The sequence below is a fragment of the Haliotis cracherodii genome, unplaced genomic scaffold (genome assembly GCF_022045235.1).
Source record: "Haliotis cracherodii isolate W230 unplaced genomic scaffold, xgHalCrac1.p SCAF_1, whole genome shotgun sequence".
Taxonomy (NCBI): domain Eukaryota; kingdom Metazoa; phylum Mollusca; class Gastropoda; order Lepetellida; family Haliotidae; genus Haliotis; species Haliotis cracherodii.
Window position 1 is genome coordinate 31,481,890 of NW_027266264.1, and position 25,441 is coordinate 31,507,330.

The window sequence follows — 25,441 nt, forward strand, 5'->3', positions numbered from 1 at the left end:
ATCACGGAATTATGTTTCTAGGTTTGTCAGCACAATACCCGTGCTTATGGGCTTCACCGTATGGTAAACATCCAAGACCTGCGTCACTTCGGGCTTTCCATATCAATCTGACATAATATAACTAGAAGATAGTTAAAAGCAACGTTAAACCCAACACAACCATTCGCTCCTTTACATACTATTTTGTAAAGGTTAACATTGTTACTCTGCTGCAGATATTTCATTGGACAGGATTGGATAATTGGATATCATGATTTACTTCAGCTTTGTGTTAACGCCTCTTTGGACGGTATTTCAGGAACACCAGCTTGATGTTGGAAAAGCCGGATGTGTGGACGTCGTATGTGTTTGCCGCTTTCCTATTAACTCCGGGTATGATACTGACCATTAAGGATCAACTGCGCCTTAGGCAAATGGACCAGCCGTTCCGCTTATCTACGCTTGTATAAAAAGTTGGTTGTTTTTTATTCTCAGAACATCTAGAAATCTCGCAAACATCACACAATCTTCACGAACCTCTGAAATCGGCCCACATGGTCTATTATAGCACAGAAACCACACTGTTCAAGGTCGTTACCATTCTACGACGTGGTGCTAATAATGGCAATGTTGGACTGTTGGTTCTGTTTGACCTCAGTGCAGCCTTTTTGACACCGTTAATCATGAGAGACTTGAAACATGCTGAAGATCTGAAGTTGGCCTCTGATGATCTGCACTGAATTGGGCGAAGTCCTATCTGACAGACCTGACATAAAGAGTAACAATAAATAGAGTTACACCCGCTCCTATTCTCCGTGATTGTTGAGACCCACAAAAACCAATCCTGTAGCCGATCCTCGCCACCTTTATACAATACCTTGTAGTGACATCACCTTGAAACACAGTCTTTTGAATAACCTACATGCTGACGACACACAACTCCACAGGATTCCAGGCCTGATCCGTCTACAGCTGTTGAATCAGTAACGCAAATGCAAACGACTGCATGAATGTCTCGCTAAAAATAGATAATGCTTAATGACGAGAATACGGAGTTTATATTGGTCTTGTTGAAAGCGGCAACACGTGTGAAGTTGATACAATCAGTATTTAGAGAAGTATTAACTCCCATGTCCTCTGGTGAAAAGGGCCTTGGTATTATCATAGATTCTGATCTAAACCTACACAAACAGGCAAGTCACCCGTAACTGCTTAATATCATCAAAATCAAACCCTGCCTGACAAAAGACGACAACAAAATATCAGCTCTTTCCCTAATCACACCGAGGATCGATTATTGCAATAGTCGACATGCTGGTTCTCCTGATCATCTTCTCAGTAGACAATACTCCATCCAGAGCAAAGTTTCCCGGCGTGTTTCATTCGCCCTAAAATCAGAACACGTCACTCCGAATATTAAAGAACTGCATTGGATTCCTGAACAACAGCTCCTCAACTTTAAGCTTCTCGGTTTTGCCCATCAGTGCTACTTTCAAATAGCTCCATCATATGTCGATGACATTCTTCCGCCCTACATTGAATATAGATTACTCCGTTCAGAATCACGTCAAGTTCGCGACTCTCTCTGCAACATAGTCAGCCTTCTTTTCCGCCAATCCTTTGACTGGACTATCCCTTTTTCTCTGTGCGTTTTAAGCATGACATCCAGAATTGAAATGCTTCAGTATCCCAATTGCGTGCATCGATGCTCATTATATCAATCACTGGAATTTCTGGTCCAGACTCGATTATTTACAGACCGTCGTCATACAGCTGGAATATTGCTGAGTACGGCCTTAAGCAACAAACAAACACGCAAAATCATGTTCATACTACTTACACACATAACAATCTGTGGACAATGTGTTTATATAAATTCACTTATGTGTGGTTCCACGTGTGTGAGGAAAAATTAAAACATGTTATTTTGTATCAGTTTATTTGGCCCACCGGGCTAAAAATATGAAAAAAGCGTTATGTGAACAGCAAACTATAAAAATATACATACAAAGCATCCTATTTCACAAGTTGTCATTCATAAAATATGTCTCCCATGAAGGCACATAAATTGGTTTATTACTTATTAAAATGGACAGTATTTCACAGGTTGTCATATCAAATAGGTTAACTGATGAATTAACATGTTAAAGTGCGCTTATGAAAAATATTTTCGTCAAAAATATAGAATTATAATTGAACTGTTTATTATTGACAATAAATAACATAATTGAGCAAGACACGTTTGAAATCTCATAAGATCTTACATGGTGCAACAATCCGAAGAAGTCACAATGAACTCCCGGAGTTCCGAGGTGATCACACCATCATGGATTCCTTTGTATGATCTACAGAAAACGTTTATCTAATAATACAGTCATTTGGTCATTTGTCTGCAGTAATATAATTTGAATATTGGAATGTGGAAATACTGTAATGCATATGTTGGTGTAATAGCAAATAAGCATTTTAAAGATGGGGCCTTATTTACGTTTGTAGCAATCTCATTAAAATCATATCTTAGTTACTCAGATCTTACCGCTAAACAAAGATCTGAGAACATCCCATTACGGGGCACGTCAGACCGACCTTGCGTGAACTTTCACCGACCAATGGAATGACTAACAAGAAGTCGACAGCAGCCAATCAGAAGGCAGCTTTCTCGTGTTTGACCATACTTATTTCAAACTGGCGACTACGCTTCGAAACATATTTTGACAAATTCTCTGTTTAAAATTTGGAATCTGAACAAAAGAACAATCTGAAAAGGCTAATATGTGGTCTAGATTGTATGGATTCAGTCGTTAAGACCGTAAATATCGTTCGGAATACCCCGTGTTAAAGTTTTCGAGTGTTTAGATTAGAAATCACTTCATTTCATGATCTGGTAAGCGACGCTCTGACTGGTCGGATGAAAGTTTGTTCTGACGTGACCATACAGGGACGTCCTCAGATCTTTGTTTAGCAGTAGCGAGAATAAAGATCTGATTTTAATGAGATTGTGTTTGTAGCTTTGTGTTAGTGAACATGTCATGAGCAACAGGAAGGTGAAACTGGCTACGCAGGATGAAGTAGGGGAGCTTGGAGTTTCAAAAATATGTTTCCGAAATCCTGGAATAAAATATTTTTGCCTCAGAATTTACCAAAATGATAGTTTTCACTGTATGTCCGCAAACGATTGCTTGGCTCTTTCGACTTGCCCTTCAAGGTGTTCTCTCCCGGACACTGAGGTAGAACTACACTATTTGTGTGTACGTGAGAATGGTGTACGCTGATATTGTCAGCTATCACCGTGCGAACACCAATGATAAATTTCACCAAGGATTAACTTCACGCACAGTATCCGTCCGTGCGGTAAATCGAACCAGGAACTTCTGTTTGGAGAGAAAGCGACTTAACCACCAGGCAACCCCAAAACCCAATATATTTGTCCAAGCCCATTACCTGAAGAGACCGTATGGGGATTTGTAATTAATAAAACTAATTTTCCACTAAGTTGTCTTTGGAAACGTATCACTGTATCATTCCCTTTCCGTAGTGAACAGTTAAAATATTCGAGGATTCTTATCAATGTGAGATTTTCATGACACATCCCGAGATATTTGATGATGTCTTCCATCTGACAAGTCACATATGCTTTTTTAAACTAACAATAACGGTGGCATATCCAACTGAGTTTAGCAAGAAGCAATGCTTCTTTCTGGAATGAAGACATGGAACAGGTTAAGAATGGTGTTAAATTTCTATATCGGTTTCATTTTCATTTTTTCTTCCTTTGTGCCTTGCTCCTTCTCATATTTTCGGTATCTTGAGTCCGGCCTTAGCGCCATGCACAGAGCAAACGTGTACAAGAGCAGAGTCAAGACCCGAGCCACGGACGGTATGCCCATCACCAGGTACCGGAACAACTCTATGTCGTATAGTGCGCATGCGCCTTTCCCCCCACATCCGGAATTCCAGTGAAGGCAGGCTTTGTCAATCAACCAACCGAACAATATCGGCCCTGGTAGGAAGCCTAAAGAGAAGAAGTGATAAAAGAGTGTAAGTGAGTAAGTTGGATTAACACCGTTCTTAACATTATTGCCGCTATATCATTGCCTGTGAGCTTGATGTTGGAGTGAGTGAGTGAGATGTGTTTAACGCCGCTTTGAACAGTATTCCAGTTATATCACGGCGTGTCAACTTAGTGTAGGAGGAAAGCCCCAAGTGATGCAGATCTCTGTCAGACTTTCCACTTTGTTGAAACCCACGAGCACGGTATGGTGCTGACAAACCTGGAAACATAATCGATGCCAACAGGGTTTCGAACCCACAATCATAGGGTTCGCGACTCTGGACAGCGAGTTTTGACGTGGAACGAAATTCCGAAATGGTGCAAATCCTGGACGTTTAATACTTTGATGAAACCCGCAAGGGCGAATGATGACAAGCACAATACAAAGCAGTACAAATATGAGACTTGAGCCGACTTGCATCGAAATTTAGCAAGACTCGGTCAAATTTAGCTATTGATTTGCGGCGCCTTCGGTGCACCAAAGAAAGGTTACAATCTTCATATTTTAGGCGCACGTTGTTGTTCTTCACATATCCATTCCATTTATAGTGATCTCTGTTACACACGGTAACATTTCGACCCTTCAAAAGAAATGTGACGTTTGAAGATGGGTTCCGCTAGTACGTAAGTTGTTTCGTTGGCAACAGGAATTCAACTGAACAAAATTTACATTCGACAAAAAGTGAAGTGCATTGATCTGGGCCCCGTTCCACAAAGCAATCTTAGTTGATCGTAACTCTGTAAGTATGCGATCTTAAATTTTTGTTACGATCAGCCGCCCGTTCCACAAAGCAATCTTAACTAAGAGAGTTGTAAGTTAAGATCAAAATGCTAAGTTGTTTCGGACCAACTTTAGGATTGCTAAAATCGATCTTAAATATTACCATAACAACAAAGATGGTGGGCAAGGAAATGCGTCGTCTGCTAAACATGACCAGGGGAGGCCACTCTTAGGGACATTTTCGTATCTTCATAGCTGATGATTCCGATCTTTGTTAAGATCGTCTACTTAAGAACTTGTAAAGTTACAATCGCCCTAAAATCGCTTTGCGGAACGGTTGTAAACTTTAGCCAAGACAATTTTAAAATCGACGTAAGTCTCTAAGATTGACTGTAGTTACGATCGCTTTGTGGAACGGGGCCCTGGTGATAGCACACTACAACTAGTTCACGACTGGTAGACTACATCTTCATGCCAACAGTAGTACCTTAAGTACCAACTTTAAACCACGTTGTCCGCTTGATACCACAGTTGTGATAATCAAGGCTTCTAGAAACGGCTATTACAAAGACACCATTCGTTCACAAGACGTATAGAAGAGTTGATTGTTACGATGATTGATTACGGGGTAGAATAGGTCTTCAACATCCCATTCTTGCTGTAAAAGGCGACTATGCATGTCGTAAAAGGCGACTAACGGGATCGGGTGGTCAGGCTCGCTGACTTGGTCGATACATGTCATTGATCCCAATTGCGTGGATCGATGCTCATGATGTCAATCACTGGATTGTCTGGTTCAGACTCGATTGTTTTACAGACCGCCGTCATAAAGCTGGAAAAGTGCTGAGTGTGGCGTTAAACAACAAACAAACAAACAAATGTTACGATGATTGCAATGTACTCACCTAAAAGCGTATATAAAAATCCACCCAAACCTACAGCAACCGGCTTGTCTTCCTCACTGACACTTCTACAATCAGCAACACATATACAGGAATTAATACCTTGTATTAGGGACCGACCCTTCAATATTCTGGTGATGGGGTATCGGTGTGATTTATTTTTTTGAGACAGAATTCTTTTTCAGTCGGTGCCGCGAGACATACATTATTTTCTTTTCTCTGAAAGGAACAGCCGACCAGTTGTTTGGGATTCACAACACATTTTGTTTCAGTACACCCAGTTTGTCACAAGAATATATTTTCTTGCAAATCCTGAGGACAATGCAATTTTGTATGTTTCTCCAGAATGTTCGGTAACAGATCAATCCCAGGTCAACAAAAAATCCCAGCCCTTCCATGACAAATATCAAATGGTCAGCCCAAATGGAATTCAGTTAATTTCAATGTTACTAAAATCACTGCATTGGTAACTACGAAAATATATAACCCATGAATACAAGGCGGGTTAGAATGGATCTTTAGATCCCATGCTTGTCGTAAGATGCGACTAGTGAGTGAGTGAGTTTTAACAGTATTCCAGTTATATCACGGCGTGTCAGTTCAATGTGGGAGGAAAGCCCGAAGTGATGCAGGTCTCAGACGTTTACCACTTCGGTGAAACCCACCAGCACGGGTATAGTGCTGACAAACCTAGAAACATAATCGGGGCGAACGGGGATTCGAACCCACAATCATAGGTTTCTGGCGTGCCCAAGGGACGCAACTCTGCACAGCGAATCGCGGCGCCTTAGACGACTGGGCCACCCGTGCCCCCGTAAGATGCGACTAACGGGATCGGCTGGTCAGGCTCGCTGACTGGATTGATGCATGTCTTCGTATCACAATTGCGTTGATCGATGACCATCATGTCAATCACTGGATTATCTGGTCCAGACCTGATTACAGACCGCTGTCATATAGCAGGAATATTGTTGAGCACGGCGTCAAACGGCAAACAAACAAACACAAAAACGAAAATTTATGTATTTACTCATGTCACACATAATAGTGAAAATCCCGATTGCAAGAAAGGCGGAATCGTATGTATACACACGAAACCAGCGCCCCTGCTACGAAGTCTAGGAACTCTGAAAACAGCTAACTGAAATGGATAACATCCAAAACCGGGTATGTCGAACTTTGACGGGGGTTTCAGTCGGTTCGTGGAACCTACACTCGGTATGCAAATGTTTGCGTTTACCCCAGTTAAGATAATTTGGTTAGGGATCATGAAGAATTTTGGGACATTTTATTATAATGTAGACAGAGAACACAATTTCATAAACTATTCTCTATTCTCTCTCCCCCCCCCCCCCCCCCCCCCCCCCAAAAAAAAAAATAAATAAAATATATATATATTCATGATCCCAAACTTTTGGTTCAGTAAAGTTGATAACGCTTAAAGGGCTTTCCGCTTTGTTATATTCAAAAATATTCTTCAAATACATTTATTCATTGAGACTTTTTAAATCAATGGTATATGTAATTAAGAAGCAAGGATCATGACTTACAAAACTTTTTTGATTAAATTATGAAGTTTTGTAAACTATTTAAAAATATATTTCTTACAATACTTTGCGTCTTCAAATATGCATCCCACGTGTGTGTACGTACCTTATGACAGCAATAAGAACTGGCATCGCCGCCATTGTCATGATAAATCCCCCAACCACTGTCACTGCAGCGAAGGCGTAGAACATAGGGCATTCCGGAGTACACAGTCCAGGTGTCGCTGTTTTCATACTTCCGCCCACGCATGAGCAGTTGGAGTAGGTCTACACGGGGAAAATAGAAGTGTGACGTCCATACGGTTATTAAATACTACTGCATAGTAGTGAAGGAGTTGGGTTTAACGGTTTCTCACGTACATGTAAACTTGCTATCAAAAGAAAGTATACACTTGAAAATTGGTTTCGGGCTAAAAATTACAAACGTTATCAAAACGTTACTTGGCAAAAGTATACATTTGACAATTGGATGTAACCAAAAAGTACAAACGTTATGAAAACACTTCCTGTTTGTTTCATTTTTAACCACCATCGAACATAGGTGTATACTTTCTTTAGCCCGGCAGTGTATATCATGGGGTGTAGGTTTAGTGTGGTAAGAACACCCGAAGTGACACGTGTTTGAGACGTTTGGTGAAACCCAACGTCATAGAACGTTAAGAAATTGACTTGTTGTTACCCCGCCTGGTGCATGCCAATGATGGATAAAACTGGGAAGTGACGGCTTGCAGTCAGTATAATGTGTCTGAGTGGTGTGCATGGTATCTCAGTGAAGCCAGACTACTATAAGCAGCATCAAACGTGCACACACACACACACGCACACACACACACACACACACACACACACACACGTGCATACACGTCGCTATATTTGAGCAATAATCTTGAACGCGACGTTAAACATCATTCCACCACACTCAATATCTGCATGGTCCACTGTCCGGGTCTCATTTCTGGCCTTGACTACTGTATTGGGTATTGGTACCTGTTTGCAATTATTTCAATCAAACATGTTTTGATTGCCAACATCCATAGTTTAGTCCCTCAATGTTTGTTTGTTTGTTTAACGCCGTACTCAGCAATATTTCAGCTAATCAGGCAGCGTGTAAACAAATAATCATGTCTGGATCACACAATCCAGTGATTGACATCATGAGCATCGATCCACGCAATTGATATACGATGACATGCATCAACCAAGTCAGCAAGCCTGAACACCCGATCCCGTTAGTTGCCTCTAACGACAAGCATAGGTTGCTGAAGACCTATTCTGAGCCGGATCTTCACGGGTTGATCTTACATAGGATTCCCCATGTGAAGGCGACTTCGTAATACCGCTTGTGGCGAAGATAGGTTGCGTTTGAGGTCATCAATACATTTGCGAGAGCGTCAGTTTGAAACAGCCCAACAATGCTACAAGTTTGTGTTTTTCAAACTAGGTATATTTCATCCATAGGCTCCATGAACATGATGAACCTGAAGATGTTTTACATGATTGATGCTGAAGTCGCTGCAGCCGGCGTGGCAGGGTGAGAAGTAGTTGACACCGTCGGCGCCACACATAGGGAAATAGATGGTGTTTGTGCAGCCACAGTCACTGTTACATCCATTAGGGGGTGTCATCGAAAACGACGTTGAATTGTGTGTACCAATGTACATTGTAGTGTTCCTGAAAATATGAAAACTTAAGGTTATTTTATTATTTTTCTTGGTGAAATTTCAATTGAATTTTCAAGGTAAAATAATAAATATAACGACTTTAAAGGTTTTGTCGTGTGGGATTTCAGTGGCAAAGGTGCTACATGGAAGTTATGAGAGGGAATATTTTATGATTTGTTGAGATTTTCACATTGTAGTTATATAGCTGGAATATTACTGAGTGCGGCGTTATACACCAAACCAACCAACCTAGCGTCGCGTACCGGTAGTGGAATCTGTTTAAACACATATGATACAAGAATAAACTTACCGACGGGTCATCTCTCCTTTGCTAATGACGGGATTCTCGCAACCTAGGAAGTTCATCGATGTTTGTATTACAAGGGAGAAGAAGATAATTCCCACTGTCACCTTCAGACAAGTCAAGGGAGATAACTTCATCTTTGATGTCACAATCCCGCCAATGATTGTTCCCGCACAGTTCGTAACTATGCTTAAACCACCTGTAAATTAAACAGATGAACATGTATAAGACTAGAAAAGTGACGTTTCTCAATAGCAAAAATGTAGACAGCAAACAGCAGGTTGTGACGTTTAACACTTTGGTGAACTCCACCAGCTTGCACATAACGATGGCAGACCAGGATGCCGCATCTTCCCGAGGCAAGAGAGTTAACTGACTATACAAGTCCAGTTTCCACTTTTAAAATCAGTTAACTCTCTTGCCTCGGGAAGATGAGGATGCCGTTGTTCGAAGCGGCCTTAGCGCTAAGGTGATAGTAACTCCCATAACTTCACATAGGCTTACGACAGTCGTAGCACTAAGGATGTTTTGTAAACAGCACCAAGAGATCGCAATAGGCGCGAATCTATTAGTCAAACGAGTTTCTTTTCAGATTTCATATGCCTGTGACAACGCTACGATATCGTTTGTATAATATTCAAACAATTTTCAAGGTTCCTGGCATGCGACTTACCAATGATCATGTTTGACTTCCAGGCTGGCAACGTGAACTGTGTCTCCATGTATTTGGGGATGAAGGCCATCATCCCGCCGATGCTGAAGAGGGTAACGCAGTTACCCATGACGATGGGGAAGTAGATAGGGTTGCTAACGAGTCGAACCAGAGCGCCCAGGAAGCCTACAATGTTGCGAGTGAGTGCATGAGAGAGACAGTATACAACTTTAGAAAAGCGTCATAAAACGGGTCGAAACAGAGAGTTCGATGGTGTGAGCGCAAGTCCAAATGACGAAACATCAAATAGCTGGTTCTTTGTACGTTGTATCCCATATAAAAGATGATTGCATAATCTAGCGGTCAGTGCCCAAGTACAAAGACTAGAGGTACGTTCCACAACTCGATCTCAGCATTATGGATATTATAACGCACATTCCATAACATACATTTACGATGATCTTAACCCTACGATATCTTTGCGCAACGGGGCCCAGCGCAAGTTACACAAGGTAAGGTGGGGTGAAAAGGGGTTTAACGTCGCGTCCAAGATCAATGTACTTATTCAGCGACGTGCATGTGTGTGTGTGTGTGTGTGTGCTTGTACTAGTCCGGACTGGTGCCAATTTATAGTGCTTCCCCACTGACATACCATGCCGCAGTTTAACATGATTTCCCCATTGAGAAACAGAATACTGACTCCGAGCCGACCAGTCCTTGTTTAAGCCCCTTAATGCCAAGCGCCAGACAGGGTAACAACAGGTACCATCTTTTAAAGTCTATTGGTATGACACGGCCGCGGATCGAACCCCGAACCTTCCGCTCTCCGGCCAGCCGCTCTACCACTAGACCGGGGAGGCGGTACATAAGTTACACAAAGCGATCCCAGGTTCCTCTATGAAGATAAGACAACTTAGCTAGCCTTACGGCAACTGTAATGCTAAGATAGCTTTGTGGAACAGGGCCCTGGGTTCTATTTGCATATCAGTATCACAGCATCACCCGTGCTGATAACGTTGCAGCCTCAGGACTCAGGATGACAATTGGTCCCCAGGAACACGTTTGTTGAACGAGGCAACTAAATGGATCGTGTGGTCAGGTTAGCTTTATTGCGTGTCATCTTACCCCGACGGCGTGTGATGTTGTAATATCAATAACTGTTTTGTCTGGCTGAGACACGACTATCGGGATCGGGTGGTCAGGCTCGCTGACTTGGTTGATGCATGTCATCGATCCCAATTGCATGGATCGATGCACATGATATCAATCACTGGATTGTCTAGTCCTGACTCGATTATTTACAGACCGCCGTCATAAAGCTGGAATATTGCGGCGTTAAACAACAAACCAACCAACATAACACCGTCTGCTGGGTGTCTCGGCGTTAAAAAACAAACAGACAAAGACAAGCATGTAGCTGAAATTCCCGAAAGCAGTGTTATACAATAACTACTAGCTCACTAGTCACTGTTCAAAGATACAGTGGCCTTGGAAAAGTCTGATTGTATGACCATGAAGAGATCAAGAGAAGAACTTCTTATATCTAAGCTGACATAACCGGTCTTAACCAGCATCTCTCTGTTCCAACAACGAGTAATGGTTTGGCTTCACCTCTGACCTGTCTAGTTTGCAACCTTCTCTAAACCGGACCCTCTGTATTTCGATACAGTCTTTAATGTTTTTAATCATCTCATACCTGTCCAATCCCTCACCACCCTAATCAGGCATAATTTGAAGGTACGACATGATCCACGTTTTTTTCATTGTTTATCGATTAATAATATCGTAAAAGTTTGCTGTTATATAAAAATGTTCACGAGAAGATACAAAATGAAACCATAAGAAAATTTTATATCAACCACCAAATAGACCTCTGATGTCTGTCTCTCATTCAGTCATATCAGTTATCCGAGCAAATGCTAATTTTATGGCTGTTGCTTGTAGTTTTTAGCATTGGAGTAAATGTGATCTGGGCAACACCAAGTAACAGACGTTCTCTCCAGTGAATATCACGTATTTTATATCATTGTAACTTTCCACTGTTGTTTGCGATTAACAGGTTAAAAGATAATGTTAGAGAGAGAATGTATACTTTATTAAAATATCTCTGAACCTAATGAAGAGAATTTATGGATGTCAATTTTTTTATTATGCCATCCATAAATTCTCTTCCTTATGAGTATTACTTCTAAATGCCTTTCAAAGACTTATCTCTTACTTGTTTGGGAGATTACAGTTTATGCAGTGTAACTAAAGAATAATACATACATGAAACTAAAATAATAATAAAACTAATACATCGTCCACTCCCTAGTAATTGTCTTCGTAATTAAATTTACGTGCGGTAGCGCACCATGAAGGCAGGGTTAACATTGAAAGGAAAGCAACTCTTTTCAGAGAGTCTTCACTTTATCAGTTAGTTTTACCCATGTCGGGACCATGTCAGCGGGAATTATGTATTTAATTAAACACCTAATGACAATGAAATTGCATTTCATAATTTACACGCATTAGCGAAATAGAAAACAAACGCTACCTGTGACTTTAATGGGTGTCTTGCCCTGAGTTCCCGCCCTGTCTTCAGCTGACCTCATCCGTCGGGGGAAACACATGATGGGGAAGGAGAAGATGATTGACAGCATCCCGAACACCAGGAATCCCAGCCACCATGCCCCGAGCCACCGAGGATGCGTCGGAGTTATGTTCGTTGCTGGGAGAGAAATATTTCTATCGATACACTTGAAAAAAATAGCGACTTCCTCGTTTCCACAGAGATTAAGCATGGTTAATTCTGGCTTAATGAACATCAGGCTCCGTATGATTGGTTCTGCCAATAGCCTCAGCATATTTGTTAAAACGTGTGTCATTTTCAAACTTCAGGAACAACGATTATAAGAATTAATGTGAGTTCGGTATGTAATAATGAGTCGTGAGTGAGTGAGTGAGTGAGGTGGATTTGCTTTTAACAGTATTCCCGTTATATCACAGCGTGTCAGCTTAATGTGGGAAGAGAGCCTGAAGTGATGCAGGTCTCGTTTAGCACTTGAGCCATGAAACCCATGAGCATGAGTCCAAGGGACGCAACTCGGCACAGCGAATTCAGGCGTCCTAGACGACTTGGCCACCCGTGCCCCCAATGATAGTATGACAGAAATGTATGACAGTATGACTACAGAAGTATACTTTTGACCAAGATCCGACATTAACTGCATGTATTTGAGTCACAACAGATAGCAAAGGAATTCCTGTTCAACTATAGTGAACGAAAAAAAAATGATATTTTTCGGGATATATTTTTGTCGTGAAGACTGAGGTTTTTTTTAAAGAGTACGGCATATAAAAGTATGTCATGATCCCTAACGTTTAGTTCCGTGCATGTTCAGCAATGTTACATTGTATGTGAGCAAGTGAGCCGTTTTAACAGTATTTCAGTCACATCAGAGTGTTGGCTTGATGAAGGAGGAATACTAGAAGTGACGCAGTCGTGTGCTGATAAACCTTGATACATAATCAGGGCGAATTTGGGATTCCAACATACGATCATACGGCTGCTTGCACGCAAAAGGGACGCACTTTGCAAAAAAATTGCGACGACAGGGATACCCGTGTCCATTTTGTTTGTGATAACACAAATTTCAACTTTTCACCAACAAAAACTGAGCTTTGACCTCATAATCGTCCTCGCTCAATTCCATTAAAAAGTCACAAAGGATCTTTATGTGTATAATGTTGACAGTGCTTCTGTAAATAAAAACGTAAAAACCCTTTCCAAAATTAAGCATTCTCTGCTAAAAGCAGAGTCGATTGTACCATTCCGACTATATCACAAGCATGTCTTAAATATTTTAGATAAAGCATATTGCTGGTATTGTTCCTTTCAGATGTGACCTTCACTTTCTAATGGTACAGTTGACTTAACGATGATAAACGTTTCACTTACCATGTCACTAACCTCTAAATTGAGAACGTTTGAAAAAGATAAATCTATTTACTCCCATTAAAGGGACGGACACTTGACTCCCCTCTGAATGGATGGACATTTCAATCCCCTCTAAGTATATGATCACATGACCAAGGTTTTACCGGAAGAAGAATACTGGGTTCTTTAGGCATACCGACTTATACTGGGCGAAAGTAATTTAAACTGCGAATCCTGCAGGAATCAAAAATGTATGGCTGGTTGAATCATAACATTTAACCAAATTGTCAACTGCTTGTTTCATAGAGAGGACATTTCTGTTCTGGTAAGGAATGCACAGTGCCAGAATGATCAGGGTGTCAATGGTTGATTTTTATTTCATATCCCTATTATGCGGATAATGTGACCTGCCTCTTTACGCGTGGACAACTGACTACCTTACTTACTTACTTATATTGGAGATTTTACGTGCGCTTTCCGACTGCAGCGTATTTCGCACACGGGCCTGGCCAGGCCATTTAGGAAATTTTGAGATTTGGAAAAAATGCCAAGAGGGTTTGGGGGCGAACTAAGGGAGCTGAGTATGGAAGTTTGTTAGTTTGATTATGTGGTTTGGTTTTGGTAGTTTATTGGGGTTTTAAATGCGATTGATTAGTCCTGTTTTGATTAAGTATGCGCCTAAGGCTTTGAATTTTTCTATTTTATTTAGTGGGTTTAGGATTGCTTCTAGAGTAAGAGCCTTATTTAGATTTAGAGTGGTTTGTAGTGTAGTGTTAGGTAGTGTAGTGTTAGGTAGTGGGTGCAGTGTATGAGTGACTGTCTGACTACCCGTTAAAGAGAGGCTTATGTGACTAGCCTCTGAATGGATGGGCACATGACTACCCGTTAAAGAGAGGATTATGTGACTAGCCTCTAATGGATGGGCACACGACTCCCCGTTAAAGAGAGGATTATGTGACTAGCTTCTTTACGGATGGGCACACGACTCCCCGTTAAAGAGAGGATTGTGTGACTAGCCTCTAATAAATGGGCACACGACTCCCCGTTAAAGAGATAATTATGTGACTATCCTCTAAATGGATGGGCACACGACTCCCCGTTAAAGAGAGGATTGTGTGACTAGCCTCTAATAAATGGGCACACGACTCCCCGTTAAAGAGAGAATTATGTGACTAGCCTCTAAATGGATGGGCACACGACTCCTCGTTAAAGAGAGGATTATGTGACTAGCCTCTAATGGATGGGCACACGACTCCCCGTTAAAGAGAGAATTATGTGACTAGCCTCTAAATGGATGGGCACACGACTCCTCGTTAAAGAGAGGATTATGTGACTAGCCTCTAATGGATGGGCACACGACTCCCCGTTAAAGAGAGGATTATGTGACTAGCCTCTTTACGGATGGACACACGATTCCCCGTTAAAGAGAGGATTATGTGACTAGCCTCATTATTGATCGACATGCAACTCACCTTGTAATGTGATGAACATCTTGCTGAAGACTCCTCCGACACCGAAGGCTATGGCCATGGCACAGATTGAAGTCCCCATGATGAAACCTGTCACACAATGTCAGAACATATATTGCCGTTGTCAGTCTCATACAATATCTGACATAGAAAGTTAATTGATGTCTGAATATCTTCAGTGTCAAGCAATCAGTAAAGCATAACCCTTATGGTAACATCATGTCGTGACAATAAACGTTCTTGATACGGTGCAGCGTGCAGTTCTTCAGGATGCAGTTCTCCAGGGTGCAGTCCTTCAGGGTGCAGTCCTTCAAGATGCAGTCTTAATGTGCAGTCTTTCGGGTGCTGTCCTTCAGGGTGCAGTCATTCAGGGCACAGTCCGTCAGGGTGCAGTCCTTAAAGATGCAGTAGTTCAGGATGCAGTCCTTCAGGGTGCAGTCCTTCAGGATGCAGTCCTTCAAGATGCAGTCCTTCAGGGTGCAGTCCTCCAGGGTGCAGTCCTTTAGGATGCAGTCCTTCAAGATGCAGTCCTTCACGGTGCAGTCCTTCAAGATGCAGTCCTTCAAGATGCAGTACTTCAGGATGCAGTCCTTCGGGATGCAGTCATACAGGGTGCAGTCCTTCAAGATGCAGTCCTTTAGGATGCAGTCCTTCAAGATGCAGTCCTTAACGGTGCAGTCCTTCAAGATGCAGTACTTCGGGATGCAGTCCTTCAAGATGCAGCCCTTCAGGGTGCAGTCCTTCAAGATGCAGTCCTTCAGAATAGGTCCTCCAGGGTGCAGTCCTTTAGGATTCAGTCCTTCAAGATGCAGTCCTTCAAGATACAGTCTTTCAGGATCAAGTACTTCAGGATGCAGTCCTTCGGGGTGCAGTCCTTCAAGGTGCAGTCCTTCAAGATGCAGTCCTTCAGGGTGCAGTCCTTCAAGATGCAGCCCTTCAGGATCAAGTACTTCAGGATGCAGTCCTTCGGGGTGCAGTCCTTCAAGGTGCAGTCCTTCAAGATGCAGTCCTTCAGGGTGCAGTCCTTCAAGATGCAGTCCTTCAAGATTCAGAACTTCAGGATATAGTCCTTTAGGATGCAGTCCTTCAAGATGCAGACCTTCACGGTGCAGTCCTTCAAGATGCAGTCCTTCAAGATACAGTCCTTCAGGATCAAGTACTTCAGGATGCAGTCATTCAGTGTGCAGTCCTTCAAGATGCAGCCCTTCAGGATCAAGTAGTTCAGGATGCAGTCCTTCGGGGTGCAGTCCTTCAAGGTGCAGTCCTTCAAGATGCAGTCCTTCAAGATGCAGCCCTTCAGGGTGCAGTCCTTCAGGGTGCAGTCCTTCAAGGTGCAGTCCTTCAAGACTACTCGAGGGCAACCACCTGATGACATTAATGGTCGTTAAACATTCAGGGCACATATGCATGGAGAAACATAATTATGAAATACTATATCTAGGGTCAAATCATCTTACCCATGTACATGGCTGTTTTGGTTTTCGGAACATTATCATCAACGTACGTCGTGAGCCCCGGAGCCCTCGGGGCTTTACTGACACCTTGGATAAGCATTCCCAGGGCGAAGAGAGCAATGGAGATCTTCTTCATCGTCTCGTCCTGTACATACGAGAACTTGGTATCGCTGCACTCGGCTTTCCCCGTTGAATTTGCCGGAGACACAGGGGCAACGGTGACCTCCAGATGACACAGTGGTCCAGTTTGAAAGACAGACGTGATGTTTGAGTCACTTGAAGGATCTATTAAATCGCGTGTTAAAATAAATGGTATAACGCAAATCAAACCCGCAATGCCGTAGCACAACGTTGTCAGGGACAACAATCGGGGGATGTGCAGTCTCCGAATGAAATAACTCATAACGACAGTGACCAACACGAATCCTATCTCATTACAACTTATGAGAAAACCACTGACGGAGCTGCTGAAGCCAAAATGACGCTCAAGGGCTGTGATTTGGGAGGATATATAGACTTGCAAGGCAGTCGTGAGCAGTCCTGAAAAACTGTAAACTGCGGTAAAAGCAGCCATTGAGCCGCAACATTGAATACAATTTGGTGTGCAAACTCCAATCCCACATTTTGTGTCATCTGCGGTTGTCTCCCTTCCGTCCTTCTGTTTCCGCCAGCCTCGTTTCAGAGAACTATCAGGGAGCATGAGCATGGAACCTTTGGCGTCTGTTTCCTCTAGTTCCATGTTGGGAGTATACACGTATCAATATTGCACCTGGAAAACACAAATACAGTATTATGCTTAATATGCATTTAACATCATACATGTCTTTCATTTGTTTATTTATTTAATTTTAGAGCCGCACTCAGTAATATATGATCTCGGCCTGTCATAATCGAGTCTGGGCTCGGTTTTACTTCCGTCTCGCCCACACTTTATCATAGACTTAAGGTAGTCGGAGCGCTGAGATCGCTTTGTGCATGCAGATTGAAATGTAATTGACTGAGCAAAGTGCCAGGCCGCAGGATACGATGAGTGAGGGAGTATACGCCGCTTGTAACAATATTCCAGCAATATGACGGCGGGGGAGATTGTACCCATGTGGGAATCGAACCCGAGCATTCGGTGGGCTACTCCGTCGTCTCAAAGATAGGATGACACGTAAATAACAAAGTCAGCGAGCCTGATAACCAGTAAGTCGCCTCTTACGACAAGCATAACTTCCCGGAGACCGACTGTAACCAGGGCCCACTTGCACAAAGCGATCTTAGCGCTAAGATGATCTTAACTCCCATACTTTAACATATGCTTACACTAGTCTTAGTGCTAAGATGAGCTTAACTCCCATACTTTAACATAGGCTTACAATAGTCTTAGCGCTAAGATGATCTTAACTCCCATACTTTAACATAGGCTTACAATAGTCTTAGCGCTAAGATGATCTTAACTCCCATACTTTAACATAGGCTTACAATAGTCTTAGCGCTAAGATCGTTTTGTGCAAGTGGGCCCAGGACTCCCCACACGGGTATTTCTTTCAGAGCTTGGGCCTGGAGGAATCCTAGAAGGTAAAGCGATTTATCATATAATGGGTAGGTTTCTCGACAGGATAAAGCCAACGGATAAAAACGATATCCGTTGGGGTCATATGCGGATAGAGATGCAAATATCAAAGGTCAAGTAGGACTACTTTCGCTGTTTATAAACAAACATGGTGTCGCCCTCGTCATTTGGCGATCGAGTCAGAATTAACCATCGGGAATCTGGATAAACTACATGGATAATTGCTATCATTATGAAAAGAACAGTCCAATATACTGAAAATCAGTGTCTAACTGTGACGTAGCTAAGGCATTTTATAAGTTTGGGCAACTTTGGAGATATAAATTTCGAAACAATTTTGCGAGGGCACGAGGCCTAGCCAAACGGGATGAGTAGCCATATCTGTGCTTGTGTCTAGACCTCTGCGGCTTAAAACCTTCTCCACAAATTAAAGTAGTTGGATATTGCCGAAATATGTTTGAATTGTTACCTTGTTTCGTTTAGTCGTTGTGTGTACATCTGACTACACTTCTTAAGGTTATAACAGGACAGACCGACTGTCAACAACGTCTGACCGTGGCTTCTCATAGACTAGGGTTAGAGTAGCTTCCCTTTGACAAAGGGCAGTTACTCTACCGGACAGACCGATGAATTGCCGCTAAAGGCAATTAAAAACAACTGTTGTTTTACGTATATGTTGCTTCGCCACTGTATAAGAAACAGATATCAGTTGGAACTATATTGGCTACTGTCACTGTCCGACTGACACAACACTTACCCTGTGACGTATTAAATATTAATGCGCCCATTCCAGGAAAACTCGCAATATTTCGGTAACGTTTGTGAGAGAGGGAAAGCGATTTTAAAGCACAGAATTAAAGAATGACATTATATGATAAAGAGGTTATCACGCTTGTGTGTTTGGGGATGGTAAATATCCTGTATTAGGAATAAACACTATGTATTTTGCTCGCCAAGGTTCGCTAAATACAATGTTTATTCCTAATGCAGGATATTTAGCATCCCCAAACACACTCGCGTGATAACCCCTATGGATCGCCACGCCCAAAACACAGATTCGGTCTTCAATATGACAGGAGGACAATGTGTGAAGTCTATTGTTGGATCGGGCCGGTGATCGTATTTGTTTGTTTAATGCCGCGAGCTACATTCCAGCCATACTACGGATGTCTGTAAATAATCGACTCTCGAACAGAGAATCCAGTGATTGATCTGCTCAATGGGGATACGATGACATGCATCAACCAAGTCAGGGAACCTGACCAGCCGATCCCATTAGATGCCTCTTACGACAAGCATGGGTTCCTGATGGCCAATTCCAACTCGGGTCTCCGTGGGTCCCGTGATATTGATGAAATGCTACTGAAAGCGGGAGTACAAAACTTACTCATTCACTCGGTATTTTATCGTTACATTCACACGTATGCATTTGTGTGACGTCACTGGGCAGTTGATGCAATACATCGCTTAATGTCTGAATTTGTTGATTTTAACGCCGATTTGTAGACTATTTAAGTAATATCACAGCGTGTAGTGAGTGAGTGATTGTTTTGTGTTCAACGTTTTAACATTGTTCCAGTTATGTCACGGCGTGTCAACTTACTGTGTGTGTGTGTGGGGGGGGGGGGGGGGGGGGAGATGCAGGGCAACGGCACGACAAACCTTGAAATATAAACGGGGAGAACCGGGATTATAGGTTTCTGGTGTGCCAAAGGGACGCAACTCTGCACAGATAAAAGCGGGGCCTGAGACGAGAGACCACCCTAGTCTATCTCGCAGTCCCTGAACCATATTATTTTCCCTTCCGCCCAGCCCTTTCTGTAATGCAATGTCCTAAATGAAGCAAGTTTAGATTTTCCTCATCTAAATCTCCCCTCTCAATGGGGCTCCTTTTCAATTTCAGATCCGTGGAGATCCAGGGTAGAATAAGTCTTCAAAAGGCTGTAAAAGGCGACTATGTTTGTCGATTAACGGGATCGGGTGGTCAGGCTCGCTGACTTGGTTGATGCATGTCACCGATCCCAATTGCGTGGATCGATGCTCATGATATCAATCACTGGATTATCTGGTCCAGACTCGATAATTTACAGACCGCCGTCATATAGCTGGAATATGGCTGAGTGCGGCGTTAAACAAGAAATAAACCAATAAACCTTTTTAATTTCAATTGACTAATTTGTTTCTATCAAAATTAAAAGTCTAGAAACACCCGTGCCCCAAACAGCGTGTGAGTTTTGAAAGACAGAAACGCCCAAAGTGACGCAGCCGTGACAGTTAGCATGCTGAGACAAGGATCATAATCAGAACGAATTGAGGAAACTTGCTCTGTTTTACACGCACCCCCGGAACAATTCCACTGAAAGGTGACAGAACAAATACAGTTTAGACTTTGTGCAACTTTCCTCAAGTACATCAAATGTTAAAATAAGTTTATGGTTCTCTTGCCCGGACCGGTCCACCCCTAAAATCTAATTATTTTTTTGCACCCGACTCCGACTTTTTTCACATGATTTATAGCGTGTCCCTTTCGCTATGGAGTCACAAGAGGTGACAAAGTATGTCATGAGGAACATAAAGATCATGTTTATTGTAATAGATCCGTAACCTACTAAATAAATAAAATTTAAAACATGTATCCATTGTCAGTTTGGAGTGAGTGAGTGAGTGAGTGAGTTGGGTTTAACGCCGCTTTTAACAGTATTCCAGTTATATCGCGGCGTGTCAGCTTAATGTGGGAGGAAAGCCCGAAGTGATGTAGGTCTCAGACGTTTACCACTTCGGTGAAACCCACGAGCACGGGTATGGTGCTGACAGACCTAGAAACATAATTGAGGCGAACCGGGATTCGAACCCACAATCATAGGTTTCTGGCGTGTCCAAGGGACGCAACTCTGCACAGCGAATCGCGGCGCTTTAGACGACTGCGCCACCCGTGCCCCCTTGTCAGTTTGGAAAAACTGACACGAGAAACGACAATACTTTGTTATCTGGCCTTACATTGACTGTTATCTGTTTCCTATTTAACAGTGCATTGTACGTGTTCACCGACATTGATAACAATCACTTCACTACTAATACACAACCTGTAATTCTCACGCTAACATTTAGTCAGGTGAGTGTAAGTGAGTTGGGTTTAACGCTGCTTTAACAGTATTCCAGTTACATCACGGTGAGTAAATGCTATGTTTGAAGAAAGCCCGAAGTGATGCAGATCTCAAACGTGTGTGAGTTGGGTTTAACGCCGCTTTTAACAGTATTCCAGTTATATCGCGGCGTGTCAGCTTAATGTGGGAGGAAAGTCCGAAGTGATGCAGGTATCAGACGTTTACCACTTGGGTGAAACCCACGAGCACGTGTATGGTGCTGACAAACCTAGAAACATAATACGGGCGAACAAAATTAGAACCCACAATCACTGGTTTCTGGCGTGCCCAAGGGACGCAACTCTGCACAGCGAATCGCGGTGCCTTAGACGACTGGGCCACCCGTACGTGCCGACTTCTGTCAGGTGGTTGAGCGACGAAGCTATGCAACAGCCAGTCTGCACGCCCTCCACGTGCACTGCTCACCATCCGTTGTTGTCACTGACGTAAGTAATTTGGAGCACGGGAGGCCCAGTAGCCTAATTCGCTGTATCCTCAAGGCGAGTCAGAAACCTACGATCGTGGGTTCATATCCCCTGTTTACATGCTCTTGGGTTTCACACAGGTGGTAAATAATCTGCTTCACTTCGGGTCCCGTGAAAATCCTGGGTAGCAACCCATGCTTGTCGTAAGAGGCGACTAACGGGATCGAGTGGTCAGGCTCGCTGACTTGGTTGATGCATGTCATCGTATCCGAATTGCGTGGATCGGTGCTCAGAATGTCAATCACTGGATTGTCTAGTCCAGACTCGATTATTTACAGACCGCCGTCATATAGCTTGGTTGGTTGACTTGACTTGGTTGATGCATGTCATCGTATCCCAATTGCGTTGATCGGTGCTCATAATGTCAATCACTGGATTGTCTGGTCAAGACTCGATTATTTACAGACCGCCGTTATATAGCTGGAATATTGCTGAGTGCGGCGTTAAACAAACAAAACACGTCTTCGATACAACGCGAGTATGTTTGTTTAGCGCGTTGTAAATTTTGGCAATGAACATATGCACATTGTAAATCGTAGCGATGAATTGGCATAACCAATATAATTATCATCAAGCACTTATATATAACACACCATAAAGCATGCTGTAAATCTTAGCCATGAAATGGTCATGTGAAATACACAAGCCAGTATTGACATACACACGGGCAATAAGCAAATCGCGGATGTCAGTATGCGCATAATATTTAAGCCCCGATATGTACACAGTTGCTAATACGGAATGACAGTGAGTGAAATCTGATAACATACAATACTCCATGCAGAAGTTAGTTCACACCAACTGACCTACCCAGCTGTTCGTGTAAATCCGTGAGCCTTATATTCCGACCGACTGTAGTTTCCGAATTCCATGTAAGCAGTATACCCCGTAATGTCAAACAATCGTCCGTAGCCGCGAGGTTCAACTGTATGCAACAAGCCATCTCGGTGTTATGAAACCGCATCGCACCTGTCTATCGTTGTGTTTATGGTTAATGTGATTGGTACGGTATGTGTGTCACAGTCAGTTGTACACTGACACACAGTATAAATGCCAGGCTGGATATATAATTATGTCGATTACACTCGCAGTCATGAAATGTATGTCAGCGACCATCAGCGACTGCTATAGACACACACAGTGTCCGATCACAGAGCTACACCTGTCAAAATATCAACATCGCAACCACTTACCCGTAACGTCAGAGAAACAGCCCTCTCGCACGAACGGTCCTAGTCATGAGAATGATTAGTACGTTTACTTAATTATGTATGATGTTCCCTTGAGATCGAGTGTGGTGATATTTGACATCCATTTGAGGTGATACGGGGCTAGTATTTCCTGTTCACGTTAACCCACAACTGGGATCGTGTATGGGTGGGTGTCCTTGTTGCGTTTTGGCGCTCTCTCCTTCCGTGGCACACAAACATTTCACGTAACCTCATGTAACCGGGTTTAAGCCCCTGGCTATGTAACAGTCTTGGTTGGATGAAACGCAGGTATTTTTCTTAAAGAGCCTTCTACGTTTTACTTTGCAAGTTTAACAAAGATAAAAATATTACAATATCCGCTAAACATGTTTTTTTTCTCAAATGGATTATTCAAAGCTATGTCAACACATTTCGATTGTTTTTGTCATAAGCCAAAACAACTTTCATTGGTTAATTTAAAAAGTGTTAATTATCCAGATATTGTTTATATTACCAAAATACCATGACCTAAATTAATATGAACCATACATGTGTAAAACACTAAATTTTATACGAGATATACCTGTAACCATTGATCCGAAAGTGTTTCTGTTTGTTTCGAACGTGCGCTCAAACACACCTGAGGCGTCTCAGCCCGTCATCCTTCACCTATCACCTTGAAATCCCGTTTTGGTGGTACAGTTTTCAAACCGGTTTGAGATCCTACAATACGATAATTTTTACGCCCGGCGTAGATTCACCCAAACCGGTTTCATATAACCAGTTGTTACCTATCTGTTGAGCTGTGTCATCGCATTAGAAGCAGGCCCGTTAACCTACCACTTGTAGTCAGTGTTTTGTTGAAGCTCAGACACCGTAAAATGAGTACCATAGACAACATTCGACAACTGTAAACACTATTGACCCAACAGTGATCGCATTATTCACGTAAAGCGAACAGTGCCTTCCAACTCCGAAAAGGATCACAGTGTTGAATGACGCACGAACGCGCTGGTCTGTGAATGTCACAGATCACAGTAACTCACGGTAATTCACACTTATCGTCTCGCAATCTGGCATGGTTTTCGATAACACATGGTAGGAATTACGACTATAAGACTTCTTAAACAGTTAACACTGTTATGTCAATAAGTACTGCGTTGTGAATGGAATCTGTGTCGTGTTATTATTTAGATAGTATCCATTACCTGCAGACGTATCACCTTCCATTGACTTGTCTTATTTACATACTATTACGCTTAATGATCAGTTACAGGCTCAGGAACATTGCAGGTCTAATCCTCCCACACAGGGATTTTAATGATATTATTGCGACCACAGAATACATGGAATAGCAATACAGAGACTCTAAAAAACATAAAATGCTGTAAACGCCATGTAGGTTAAGAACAAACTGGGTTACAATTTTGGGCAAATTGCCGGGCAAACGAAAGTATACACTTCAAAATTGGATTTGACTAAACAATTGCAAACGTGTTAATACGTTACTAGGATGAAAACAGTGGCCGAAACATTGCAATGTTGATACGTCCAGAACACAACTATCATACCCGTATCAAATACATCAACATCAACTATTTCCCGTTTGTTTCATTTAATCCACCATCAAACATGAAGGCTGCCATGCCGGCCTACAAGCGAATAGTACAATTTTCAATGTGTTGTGGCCATTATGCCGGCCTACCGACGAATAGTAGGAGTTACAATGTGTTATGGCCATTATGCATGCCTACAAGCGAATAGTACAATTTTCAATGTGTTGTGGCCATTATGCCGGCCTACTGACGAATAGTAGAAGTTACAATGTGCTATGGCCATTATGCCTGCCTAGAAGCGAATAGTAGAAGTTACAATGTGTTGTGGCCATTATGCCGGCCTACCAACGAATAGTAGGAGTTACAATGTGTTATGGCCATTATGCATGCCTACAAGCGAATAGTAGAAGTTACAATGTGTTGTGGCCATTATGCCGGCCTACCGACGAATAGTACAAGTTACAAATATGGTGTGGCCATTACGCCGGCCTACAAGCGAATAGTAGAAGTTACAAATATGGTGTGGCCATTATGCCTGCATAGAAGCGAATAGTAGAAGTTACGATGTGTTATGGTCATTATGCCGGCCTACAAGCGAATAGTACAAGTTACAAATATGGTGTGGCCATTATGCCAGCTTACAAGCGAATAGTACAAGTTACAAATATGGTGTGGCCATTATGTCGGCCTACAAGCGAATAGTACAAGTTACAAATATGGTGTGGCCATTATGCATGCCTACAAGCGAATAGTACAAGTTACAATGTGTTGTGGCCATTATGTCGGCCTACAAGCGAATAGTACAAGTTGCAAATATGTTGTTGCCATTATGCATGTCTACAAGCGAATA

At 42.5% G+C, this 25,441-nt stretch overlaps 1 protein-coding gene across 2 annotated transcripts; it reads right to left on the bottom strand.

The window, feature by feature from the left end:
- Positions 1 to 1,920: 1,920 nt before the first annotated feature.
- On the bottom strand, positions 1,921 to 23,227 carry LOC139475857 (solute carrier organic anion transporter family member 2A1-like). Of its 2 annotated transcripts, none has more exons than XM_071259070.1 (10): positions 23,039 to 23,227; positions 16,663 to 17,428; positions 15,209 to 15,295; positions 12,354 to 12,527; positions 9,839 to 10,003; positions 9,172 to 9,364; positions 8,694 to 8,871; positions 7,307 to 7,467; positions 5,657 to 5,721; positions 1,921 to 3,991 (listed from the first exon to the last, which is right to left on the bottom strand). In XM_071259070.1, the coding sequence occupies exons 2-10, from the start codon at positions 17,396 to 17,398 to the stop codon at positions 3,720 to 3,722; spliced, it is 2,031 nt and encodes a 676-aa protein (XP_071115171.1). In that variant the 5' UTR covers positions 17,399 to 17,428; positions 23,039 to 23,227; the 3' UTR covers positions 1,921 to 3,719. The 2 variants fall into 2 exon arrangements, with proteins under 2 accessions (XP_071115171.1, XP_071115177.1); XM_071259076.1 differs by lacking the exon at positions 23,039 to 23,227 and adding an exon at positions 22,656 to 22,709.
- Positions 23,228 to 25,441: the final 2,214 nt, after the last annotated feature.

Bases quoted from the DNA above. Each gene is read 5' to 3' on its own strand.
- LOC139475857 (XM_071259070.1), bottom strand. From the start codon at position 17,398: ATGGAACTAGAGGAAACAGACGCCAAAGGTTCCATGCTCATGCTCCCT. The intron at 15,296-16,662 runs GTAAGATGATTT...ATTGTGTGACAG, and splicing joins CAAAACAGCCATGTACATGG to GTTTCATCATGGGGACTTCA. The intron at 10,004-12,353 runs GTAGCGTTTGTT...GCAACATTGTAG, and splicing joins GACACCCATTAAAGTCACAG to GCTTCCTGGGCGCTCTGGTT.